Source organism: Heteronotia binoei, chromosome 6 (assembly GCF_032191835.1).
Source record: "Heteronotia binoei isolate CCM8104 ecotype False Entrance Well chromosome 6, APGP_CSIRO_Hbin_v1, whole genome shotgun sequence".
Lineage (NCBI taxonomy): Eukaryota > Metazoa > Chordata > Lepidosauria > Squamata > Gekkonidae > Heteronotia > Heteronotia binoei.
This window is the reverse complement of record NC_083228.1, coordinates 8,451,070-8,463,265: the sequence shown is the minus strand read 5'-3', so window position 1 is coordinate 8,463,265 and position 12,196 is coordinate 8,451,070. Positions and strand designations below refer to the sequence as shown.

The 12,196-nt window shown below is 43.3% G+C and overlaps 1 protein-coding gene across 1 annotated transcript; it reads right to left on the bottom strand.

The window, feature by feature from the left end:
- Nucleotides 1-5,065: 5,065 nt before the first annotated feature.
- On the bottom strand, nt 5,066-7,045 carry LOC132573519 (WD repeat-containing protein 70-like). Its single transcript, XM_060241030.1, has one exon. The coding sequence runs from the start codon at nt 7,039-7,041 to the stop codon at nt 5,107-5,109; it is 1,935 nt and encodes a 644-aa protein (XP_060097013.1). The 5' UTR covers nt 7,042-7,045; the 3' UTR covers nt 5,066-5,106.
- Between the last annotated feature and the right edge of the window lie 5,151 nt (nt 7,046-12,196).

The window sequence follows — 12,196 nt, the reverse complement described above, 5'->3', positions numbered from 1 at the left end:
TGTGACTGACTGTGTCTCCCGTCATGGCATTGCTGTAAAAAGTGGGTTGAAAATGCATTATTTAGTGTGTGTGAGAAACTGCCCAAAAATTATGCTAGCCTATCTTAAAAATCAACGCCAGAGATGATATTGCATTTTGAAAAAGGGATTGTGCATCTGTACTATATAAACAGACACTAGTGACCTAATTATAACTTGTGGATGTACATTGGTTTGGCACTGTCATACACTTTTGTGAAGCCTTCAACAATTGTGTAAAGAGAGAACAGCCGCTCGCTCTATGAAGTGAGTTCACTGCTTGGGAGGAACTATCCATGGTGCTAGCCCCTGGAATTCCTGTTTGTGCCACAATTCTCTTGAACTCACTCTGTAGCGATGGGGGGAATCCACGCTGTTGTGGCCTCTGTCTTTGTCTTCTGCGGTGGCCCCAGCACACTGGACTTCATGGGGGGGGGGGGTGCAAATGATGATAGTTGTCCACCTCCAGATGAGAACTGGAGTTCTCCCAGAATTAGGAATGATCTCCAGACAATGATCTCCCCATGGCTGGGTCACATAACAAACCAATGTGTGGTTTGGGTAGGGTGCTTTTTCTTTTTTAGTAATTTGGAAGCGCTCACCTATCATAAATACATGTTTTTCGTGATACAGACTGAGACCGAATTCGCATGAGGCTTGTTCCGGATGGAGAGCCCTTTTGTTCCTGGGGCTTCTCTCCGTTTTCGCACAAGTTGCCCCAGAGGTGCGAATTGGCCCCACTGGTGGACCTCCTGATGGCACTTGGGTTTTTTGGCCATTGTGTGACACAGTGTTGGACGGGATGGGCCGTTGGCCTGATCCAACATGGCTTCTCTTATGATCTTATGTGTGCGCAGTGATGCTCTGTATCCTTGTTGCTTGGGGGGGCGGGGTACAGTGGGAGGGCTTTCTAGTGTCCTGGCCCCACTGGTGGACTTTCTGATGGCACGTGGGTTTTTTGGCCACTGTGACACAGTGTTGGACGGGATGGTCCGTTGGCCTGATCCAACATGGCTTCTCTTATGATCTTATGTGTGCGCAGTGATGCTCTGTATCCTTGGTGCTTGGGGAGGGGGTGGGGTACAGTGGGAGGGCTTCTACTGTCCTCGCCCCACTGGTGGACCTCCTGGTGGCACTTGGGTTTTTTGGCCACTGTGTGACACAGTGTTGGACGGGATGGGCCGTTGGCCTGATCCAACATGGCTTCTCTTATGATCTTATGTGTGTGCAGTGATGCTCTGTATCCTTGGTGCTTTGGGGGGGGGGGGCGGGGTACAGTGGGAGGGCTTCTAGTGTCCTGGCCCCACTGGTGGACCTCCTGATGGCACTTGGGGTTTTTGGCCACTGTGTAATACAGTGTTGGATGGGAAGGGCCGTTGGCCTGATCCAACATGGCTTCTCTTATGTTCTTGGCGCGGTGCTCTTCTGCAGCAAGGGTTGAATTGAACAGGACTCCTAGGAGACTTTCCAACTGGATACCAGTAGAAAAGAGTTAAGAGTCCAGGAACACTTTCAACAAAATTTGTGGCAGGGGATGAGTGAGTCACTGCTCACTTCTTCAGGGACAGTTGTAACCACTCCCCACACAAATTTTGTTAGTCTTTCAGGCGCTCCTGGACTCTTCCTCTTGTCTAGTGCTGCAGACAGACTAACAGGGCGGCCCTTCTCCATCCCTCTGGATAGCAGCTGACTCCGCCCTGCCTGCCCCTCCCCATGACTTCTCTCCTCAGGTGTCTTTCTGCAGCCCCTGGCTGGGAGGGGTCATCACTTGATGCCCCTCAATTCCTCAGCAGGGGAGGAGGATTTTGAATGGGACAAAGGAGGGATGGTACTTTACAGCTGATTCTTGGGGTGCCAGTTCTCAGCCACTGCTTTTCACCTCTAACATGCTGGTAGAAGTGCCAGGAGCTGGATTCTCCAGAAGTGGCACCCTTCTCTCCTCTCCCCCCCTCACAAACAGCCCATAAAGGAAGAGAAGTTGCAGGATCTGGCAATTTGCATCTGATGAATGGAACCAGCCAATGTGATCTGGAAACAGGAATTTGCTTAACAGTTTCCAGCCCTTCTGCTAAGAATTCTTTTCCCATCCTGTTTTGCAGAGTGACTGTAGGTTCTCCCCCTCCCCCCAACCCGCCATTTTAAATGAAGAACAGATACCAAGTAGGTTTCTACCCTGTAAAACAGAAACTCTAGATGTAAAGTTTGATGTGGTGGTTAAATGTGCACGAGTCTTATCTGGGAGAACCGGGTTTGATTCCACACTCCACTTGCACCTGCTAGAATGGCCTTGGGTCAGCCATATCTATTGCAGGAGTTGTCCTTGAAAGGGCAGCTGCTGGGAGAGCCCTCTCAGCCCCACCCACCTCACAGGGTGTCTGTTGTGGGGGGAGAAGATATAGGAGATTGCAAACCACTCTGAGTCTCTGATTCAGAGAGAAGGGCGGGGTATAGATCTGCAGTTGTCTTCTAAATAGAAATACACAATTTAAAGATCAAAAGAGAGTATCTATTCCTTAACTAAATTTATAGATGAACCTATATCCGGGTCCTCACTGCATGGGATTTTTTTTTTGTAAGGTTGTACTTCTTTGTAATGTGACAAAAGATTTGTATGATTCTTTTAAAAGTTTTTACTAAATGTAAAAGTAGCATCTGCAGGGAAAACACAGAGGGGAGAGACCCATCCAATGGTCTGATTCCATCTGTGTTCAAAAGCAGCCTGAGAGATTCATAATGCAATCCTATGCAGACTTTTTTTAAAAAAAGAAAACACAGTTGAATGGACTGCTACTACAATTACAAATGCAGTTTTAGAAAAATTAAATTTGATTTAAGTCATTTCTTTTGCCCAGATTTTTGTTCTTATTCCAGACTTTGCCTATTCCAGTAGCTCAGAGAGAATTAGATCACTGGCAAGCATTGCTAACTTCATTTTTGTGGAATGAGGAGAGCAAGAATTTCTTCTAGCTATCTCTCTAAGGCATCTAAACAGGGAGGAATAGGATTGCCAATACTTTCAAATTATTATTAAGTTTCGCAGTTAAAATATATACCTTCATATGCTTCCCCAATTCAGAGTAAGGCATGGGTCAGAATGGAAACTATGGACTAAGGCAAGTTCATCTACATGAAAGTTTATGGAGTACTAAACAAGAAAGGAAATGGAAAAAAACAATTCTAGCCCTTTCTTAAAACACACCTTAAATCTTTGGGATAAATTTAAGACATTTCTAACTCCACTTTCTACTCCAGTTATGGCTTTTCTGGGACAAACCTGGTTTGAGCCAGGACACCCTTTAGAAGCCTTTCCAATTTGGAGGAAACATAACATCTCTAGGTTGACAGATATTAGTACCAAAGATAAACTAGATACAAAAACTCCGTTGAAGAAGTATCAAATATCTATCCCACGTTATCAATATTACCAGCTGCATAGTGCGTTAGCTACTGTGCTACAGCATATACTTAAAAACCATCCATTAAATACTTTTGAAGCTTTATTTTATTTAAAAATTAAAAATAAAATAATTTTGAATCTGTATTAAAAGACATCTTTATCTCAATATAAAAGGCATAATCCCAATTATTTACAAGTTATTGTGCCAAAAATTATGATCACACTCTACTTCAATTCAAGACCAACAGCAAAAAGAATGACAGATACAACTATCTGAACAACATTAGGATTCAATTTGGAGCACTCTTTTGCTTAAATCTAGATCCACAACCATTTGTTAGCAACAATATAAGTCCGGGGTGGCCAACGGCAGCTCTCCAGATTTTTTTTGTCTACAGCTCCCATCAGCCCCAGCCATTGGCCATGTTGGCTGGGGCTGATGGGAGTTGTAGGCAAAAAACATCTGGAGAGCTACCGTTGGCCACCCCTGATATAAGTTAATCACTAGGTGGTCTCTAACGCCACATAAACTGTAAAAGTAAAACAATGGCTAGTCCAGAATGTTGGAAGAAATGTGGCAAATCAGGTATGTTTCTCTACTGCTGGTAGGGTTGTAAAACAATGGATACATATTGGGGGGAAATTATCAAAAAAATTAGACATGACAGGAATTTTAATTCCAAATACACCTGAGTCTGTTTTACTAAGGTAGTGGCTGGATTTAAACATCCCACAGTCTAGGAAGGATTTATTAACTCATCTCCTATTAGCTGGTAAAATAATATTGGCACAACAATGGAATACTAAGAATGTACCAACTTTGGCACAATGGTATGATAAAATCTGAGACGATCATTCAGAATAAGAGTTTCACCATCAGGGCTTTTTTTGTAGCAGGAACTCCTTTGCATACTAGGCCACACCTCCCTGATGTAGCCAATCCTCCAAGAACTTACAATAGGACCTCGACTAAGAGCCCTGTAAGCTCTTGGAGGATTGGCTACATCAGGGGTGTGTGGCCTGATATACAAAGGAACTCCTGTTACAAAAAAATAAGCCCTGTTCACAGTTAATACAAGTTGCGAATCCTAATAGAAAATGTATCTATAGAGACATGGCATACATTTTTGGAGTATATGAAACAAATCACCTGCCAGAACTCAGTTCCTAAGAAATACTTAGACTTTGGGGGGTTTTTTAGTTGTAGACTGCATAATAGATAAATGATGAAATTTGTTATTAACTGGGAAGGAAACAGACTTTGTACAAATGTTTATAATAAAATAATTTTTTAAAATGAAAATAGGTTAAAAAATAAACTTTTGTTTATGATCTTGTTTACAAAATGTTCTAATGCTAAGCAATTCTAGTTCACTTTACAGTTGTATTAATCTAAGACCAGTGCAAGGAGACACTTTTGCTTGTATAAATTTGTTTTCTCTAATTTACATGTGTTTGGTTTTATATGTATAATAAAAGATGTTTTTTAAAAGAAAACAAAGTTTAAAAAATAAGCTTTTATTTATGATCTTTGCTTACAAAATGTAGTTATAATGCTAAACGATAATTCACTTTTTTAAGCCCAGTACATGGAAACAATTTTGCTTGCAGAAATCTGTTTTCTTTTGCATAAGGGAAAAGAATTCAGCTTAATTCCAGCTTCCTTGTGAGCCTCCTCCCATTTATATTCTTCAAATTCTACGTTTTTTCCCTTCTGGCTTGTCATCTGTTTCACCTTCATCAGAGTCTACTTTGGCAAAAACTGGTGTTGGCTGAGTCTTTGAGTAGGCTGGGGACACCCAGTAGGGGCTCTCCTCAGCTTCCTTGGCATGCCGCAAAATGGCCTCCCGGGGGTTGCTATCGTCAGTCTTACGCAGGGCAATATTCTTGACAATGTAGGAAGACAGAGTCCTGCCATGACTTCCGACACGGCCGCCACGGCCTGGTCCTGCCACCAGAGGCTCAGGCTTGTGAGATTTCAGAGGATCCAGCCGATCCTTTTCCAGCTGCTTTTTTGTACTTCTCTGGCACGGTTCACGGAACATGGGAAGCGCATGAGGTGTTATAATAGAATCTTGTGCGAGAGTCTCTGCCTGTCTCCCTTTTCTTGTTGTCTTCACAACGCATAATTTTGCTCCCCTTTGACTTTTGAGGGGATCGTAGTACACTTTAGCTAATCCATTCCCTGTACCAACCATGATCTGGTTCAGCTTGGGGTGCCAAAGACAACGGACGACGCTCGCGTCTGTGACGTCTATTTCATGCACTTCCTTCAATGTCTCCCGCTCAAAGAAAAGAAGTTTTCCATGGCCACCCCCTTTCTTAACCGAAGTACCAGTAACAAGTAGTTTATCATCGGGGCTGAAACAGCAGTCTGTCATGGGGAAGAAGCTAGGAAGACCAGTTACTGAGTTAAGGGGTGTTTTAAACTGTCTGATATCCCATATTTTTAAGGTGTCGTCTCCTCCTCGGCTGGCGAGAGCGAGGCCATCATAGGAAAACGTCAAGCATGACGTGTCAGTGCCTGGAGCGTGTGCCTGCCTGCAGTGGAACTTGGTGTGAAGGTTCATGTTCCGGTCCCAGATCTGGATGGACCCATCCTGGCAGCCAGCCGCTATGAGTTTGCCCTCTCTGCTGTAGGTGCAGCTTGTGGGAACTGCTCGCTGACCTTGAGCTGACCGTGCTTTGAACACCTCTTTGTGCTTCTTGTCGTGGTTCACATCCCACGTTCTCACCGTCCCATCATTGGAACAGGTCACAAACTCCTCCTGGATTTTGGGGTGCCAGCAGCCTGAGTTGAGCATTGCCATGTGCCCCTTGGTGTTTGCCATGTCTACAATGTATTGGTCTCCTTTGACGCACTCCATTATGGGGAAGCCGTCCCGGTCAAGGACTTTGGCTTGAGCATTACCGGAGACAACAAGAATGACGTCCCCCGTGCTGCTATATTGCAGGGACCGGATCTGGTGGCATTCACATGGCTGCAGAGATCGAAAAGCTTGAAGAGAAGCGTCCATTCCTGCAAAATCCCAGAATCTAACATTGCAGTCATAACCTCCAGTTATCAAGCGTGCACCAGATGGATCCAACCCTAAAGCAGAGACTGTTTTTGTTCCATGGTGCAGTGTGATTTCATGTGAGTCTGGAATCTTCTTGACAGGATGCTCATCTTCATCTTGCATGGTTCCTTCCTCCTCCTCCTCTTCCTCCTCATTGTACCCAGGAGGAAGGGGTGGCCCAATGAGTTCATCATCCTCAGTTTCTTCCACTGGTCCTTGGGGTTGTAGAGGTGGCCCAATTAACTCCTCATCAGAACTGTCTTCACTTTTGCTACTCTCTGAATCCTCAGAAGGTCTTCTTGGAATTGTATGTGAAGAGGCAGTTGCTCGATGGACACCATCACGTTGACTTCCAAGTTCTCTTTCTTTCTGAGCTGCCTCTTTCTCACGCTCTTCCAGAACCCTCCTACTTCTTTCCACAGCAGTTCTTCGAGTTTGTTCAAACATCGCGTTGAAGTCAAATGTTCGAGCTTTCTTCCCAAAGCCTGAGAAACCCATTGTAGCTGCCAGTTCTGGATCAGGTCCAGTCGTCAGGTCAGCATCATTGTCTTTTCCCGGCTGCTCCATCCTGACAATCTTCAATCCTATGCAGAGTTAATCCAGGATAAAGTCCCTGAAATCAATAGATTTAGAAAGGAATAAGTATGTTTATAGCTACAATTTAAAATTGACACCTGGGGATAGAATCATAGAGTTGGAATCATAGAATCATAGAGTTGGAAGGGACCTCCAGGGTCATCTAGTCCCACCCCCTGCACAATGCAGGAAACTCACAAATACCTCCCCCTAAATTCACAGGATCCTCATTGGATAATACGACTGTCATGTCACATAGTCCAAATGGTTTGTAGGAAATCCCAACACTTAGGCAAAAAATACACTAATAATAATTATTAATTATGAAATAATTGCGTCCAACACAGTGGTCTTATAGCCCAGTTCCAAACGAAGGTCCTAGATATTTTTCTTCTTCGTTTCAATTTTTTCTTCCACAGTGGTTAGGGCTCTAAAATATGATACATAATTCTACATTAATCACATGTGAAATAAAATGAATTACATTATAATTACAGTAATATCATAATGTCATGTATTATTCATACAGGCTGACCTTCAATCAATTAATTATATCCAGGACGTCAATTGTGTACAATTATTAGTGTATTTTTTTCCTAAGTGTCGGCTTTTCCTACAAACTGTTTTAAACAGTCACTCCCATTATTATTTGTTGTATAACGCAGACCAAATGAACATGGCAATCCAAGCATTGTTGTTCCAGGTTAAAGACACGGGATCAACAGGCTTGGACTGCTGTCATTTTGCATGGGAGCGTAAATATGTTCATAAGAATTTCAGTCCTGAATGTATTTGTATAGCAAAGCCCCACCAAATCTCCCTGAGAAGAAAAGACTGTTTTCTCTTGGGCTGCAGAAACCATGAAAACAGAACTCCCACCCTCCAATTGCAGTTTCAAACCCAGGGGGTTCTTTTGCCCACTTACAGAAGAAAAAACTGGGGTTTTGCTCAAATTTTGGATGTTTCTAGCCTTCCTTTCCCCAGGTAATCTTTTTAGTCCGCAAAAACATATGTTGGGATCCAACAGCTTGCCTTTAAGGGCTGGCCTTTAAAATCTCCACTTGACTTCCCCGGGGAATGGAGAAAACAGCCACCCCCAAAAGCTGCTCCCCAAAGACTAGCATTTAAGAACAGACTGCCCTTGAGCATGGAGGCGCTGGTTGGCTACTGGCCCCTCTGGGACTTTTACATCTCCACGAACCCATCTTATCCCCCATCCAAGTTTTCTAAACTAGCAGGAGTCACCTGAACATACCTTACTTAGATCCAGGTGGGCAGCCGTGTTGGTCTGAAGCAGCAGAACAAAGCAAAAGTCAAGTGGCACCTTTAAGACCAACAATTTGTTATTCAGAATGCACGCTTTCATGTGCTCTAAGCACACTTCACCAGACCATAGGATGGAATGGCAGGAAGTCCTAAATAGAGAGGAAGTGGGCAGTGAGCTAGTATGCACAGTCATGGAAATATTTTTTAGCAGATTAAAAGAGTCACAAGTTGGGGTCTGGTGTTAGTTAGTGTTAACTGGGCTGAAACAACAACGAAGGGTAATATAAGTTGGAATAGCAGGTTGATGTCTATGTACTAAACCCAATGGAACATCAAGAACAGAATGGAGAGGGAAATTGCTGAATTACAAATTATTATGAAACTTGGAACAAACACCTCCCCAGGACTGAACAGGGATATTGTTTTTTTAATCTCATTACAGATGCTAAACCCACTTTCACTAAGTATACCTATATATTCACAGTATTCCAATGTATTTCTCTTTTAGGATAGTGTATCAGAAGAATGTTTTTTTTGTATTGACATATTAAAATAGGGATACTGGCTGTTTATCTCATTAGATATACTAACCCATCTTCCACTATATGTTAATGTATTTTTTTCTAATGGCAAACTAGAATTATGTTTATCTTTGTATTGTTGAAATCAAACCTCCAAGAAACCTCTGCCCTCATTTGAACCCAGAGCTCACATTACAACAGACTCTCCTTTCTTGCACTTCACACCCAGGATACTTAACGGGTTTAGTACATGGACATCAATCTGCTATTCCAATTTATATTACCCTTCATTGTTGTTTCAGCCCAATTAACACAAACTAACGAACACCAGACCCCCCAACTTGTGATTCTTTTAATCTGCTAAAAACATTTCCATGACTCTACATACTAACTCACTGCCCACTTTCTCTACATTTAGGACTGCTGGCCATTCCATCCTGCTGTCTGATAAAGTGTGCTTCTTCCTTCTGAATAAAACTTCGTTGATCTTAAAGGTTCTACTTGACTCTTGCTTTGTTCTCAACATAGCTTGTTCAATGAACGGATGATTCCAGTGAAGCCACATGACCTAGGAGCAGTGTTCCCTCTAAACTGAGTTAGTGGGAGCTAGCTCACAGATTTTTAGCTTCCAGCTCACACATGTTTGTCTCAGCTCAGGAAAAATGGCTCCAGAGCACAATGATTTATACAGTAGCTCACAACTTTCATGCCAGTAGCTCACAGCTTTAATACCAGTAGCTTAAAAAGTAGAATTTTTACTCACAAGACTCTGCAGCTTGGAGGGACCAGGAAGATTCTACCCCCAGACCCCCCCACCCCAACAATTATCTGGCACCCCTGCTTACCTCCTCCAGCAACAGCTTCTATCTTGGCAGGCTTCTATGGAGAGAAGTTGGCTCCTTGTTCAGTTGAATTTAGGGCAAAGATCACAACAGGACCAGGTCTTCTTCTAGAGCAGGATCCCTGGATGAGGAAAGCTGGGTTGCGGCCAAGCTCTTATAGTCCACCTGAGAGGCAACACCTTAATCATCCTTCAATGGGAGATAAGCATGGAGGGTGATTTGGCACCATCCCTGAGGGTCTCTTGTGCTTCAGAGGGTGACTCAGAGGTCCCTATCTATCTCCCCATTATACCTGAGTGCAAATGGGCCTACAATCTGGAGGATTCTTTCCTGGGTAGGGCCCCTTGAATCACAATGGAGGTCATTCCTGGGGTCTGAGTTAGATACTCTCTGCCTTGGGCCATTTCACTCTAATGGGAGGAAATGGCTCATTCCTGGAAAGATGTTATAGGACACTTTTGCAGGAGATTTTCTCTCCCTCTTGTTTTTGAAAAAAATGCATCCTTCTCCCAAAATTGTTGAAATTCCTGATCTGTTTCCTGAAGCCTAAATAGATGGATTTTCTGTCTCAGTTGCTACCCAGATTCCCAGGACTAAGAATTTTCTTGCCTCCACAATACTTCATTTACTATATTGACAGTTTGCAGTTTGTTTTTCATTGCTATTCCTTTACCTTTGATGGGCAATTTTCTATAAGTGTTGCTTATTGACTTGTATAAAAATTTAATAAAATTTAAGTTATTAACAAAAGAGAGTTAAACTTTCTACTCTGAAAATCTTGTTGGTCTCTTAAGTTGCTCCTGACACACAACAGAAGAATATTTTGATTGGAGGAGAAGATATTCACCAAACACTTCTCTTGTGTCCTCTTAGCCCAAGTAAAAAGGTTAAAGATAGAGATTGTAAAAGGTTTCACAAGACCTGAAGAGGATTCTGAAGAGATCGGCCTTTCTGAGATCTCTGGATTCCTTCCCAGTTGAGAGGAATGAAGTACCAGTTTTAGATTTGTGAAATGCAAAATATGCCCATTAAATGTCACTACATTTCACTGATTACAATACTCAAGACACTAAATTAATAATATATTTAAAGCAGAGGTCTCCAACTCCTGCTCCGGGGACCGGGACCGGGCCGTGAGTTGTATAATTATTTCATTATATATTACAATATAATAAGAAGACGACGACATTGGATTTATATCCTGCCCTCCACTTCGAATTTCAGAGTCTCAGAGCGGCTCACAATCTCCTTTACCATCCTCACCCACAACAAACACCCTGTGAGGTAGATGAAGATATTGGATTTATATCCCGCCCTCCACTCCGAAGAGTCTCAGAGCGGCTCACAATCTCCTTTACCTCCCCCCCCCCACAACAGACACCCTGTGAGGTAGATGAAGATATTGGATTTATATCCCGCCCTCAGCTCCGAAGAGTCTCAGAGCAGCTCACAATCTCCTTTACCTTCCTCCCCCACAACAGACACCCTGTGAGGTAGATGAAGATATTGGATTTATATCCTGCCCTCCACTCCGAAGAGTCTCAGAGTGGCTCACAATCTCCTTTACCTTCCTCCTCCACAACAGACACCCTGTGAGGTAGATGAAGATATTGGATTTATATCCTGCCCTCCACTCCGAAGAGTCTCAGAGTGGTTCACAATCTCCTTTACCTTCCTCCCCCACAACAGACACCCTGTGAGGTAGATGAAGATATTGGATTTATATCCCGCCCTCCACTCCGAAAAGTCTCAGAGCGGCTCACAATCTCCTTTACCTTCCTCCACCACAACAGACACCCTGTGAGGTAGATGAAGATATTGGATTTATATCCTGCCCTCCACTTCGAATTTCAGAGTCTCAGAGCGGCTCACAATCTCCTTTATCTTCCTCCCCCACAACAAACACCCTGTGAGGTAGGTGGGGCTGAGAGAGCTCTCCTCAGAAGCTGCCGTTTCAAGGACAGCTATGTGAGAGCTTTGCGAGAGCTGACCCAAGGCCATTCCAACAGGTGCAGGTGGAGGAGTGGGGAATCAAACCCAGTTCTCCCAGATAAGAGTCCGCACACTTAACCACCACACCAAACTAATAGAATTAAAGTGCAGAACTGTATCATCCCAAAACTATTGTCTTTCACAAAACTGGTCCCTGGTGCCAAAAAGGTTGGGGACCGCTGATTTAAAGCCTTTGTTAGCGAATTTATATGTTGCAAAACTCAAGGCAGCTTTCAGTGTGACTGAAGCAACAACGATAATACCCAGAGAAAAGGCCACCGTTTAAAATCTGAACTAAAGGTAAAGGTTAGGACTGCCAATAAAGGAAAACAAATTCAGTCAAACTTCCAGGGCTTTTGGCAGACTAGAACTGATGCCCCATTTTGAACAGGGGCTTGAGCTTCTGCCATATAGAAACAGGCACTTAATGACCTCAGGATAATTATAGCTCACTTATATACATCCCCATGGCACCATTGGGAAGCCTTACAACAATCATGTAAAGAGGAACACTGTTATTCTTGA

Excerpts from the sequence above, each read along its gene's own strand:
- LOC132573519 (XM_060241030.1), bottom strand. The coding sequence starts at position 7,041 with ATGGAGCAGCCGGGAAAAGACAATGATGCTGACCTGACGACTGGACCT.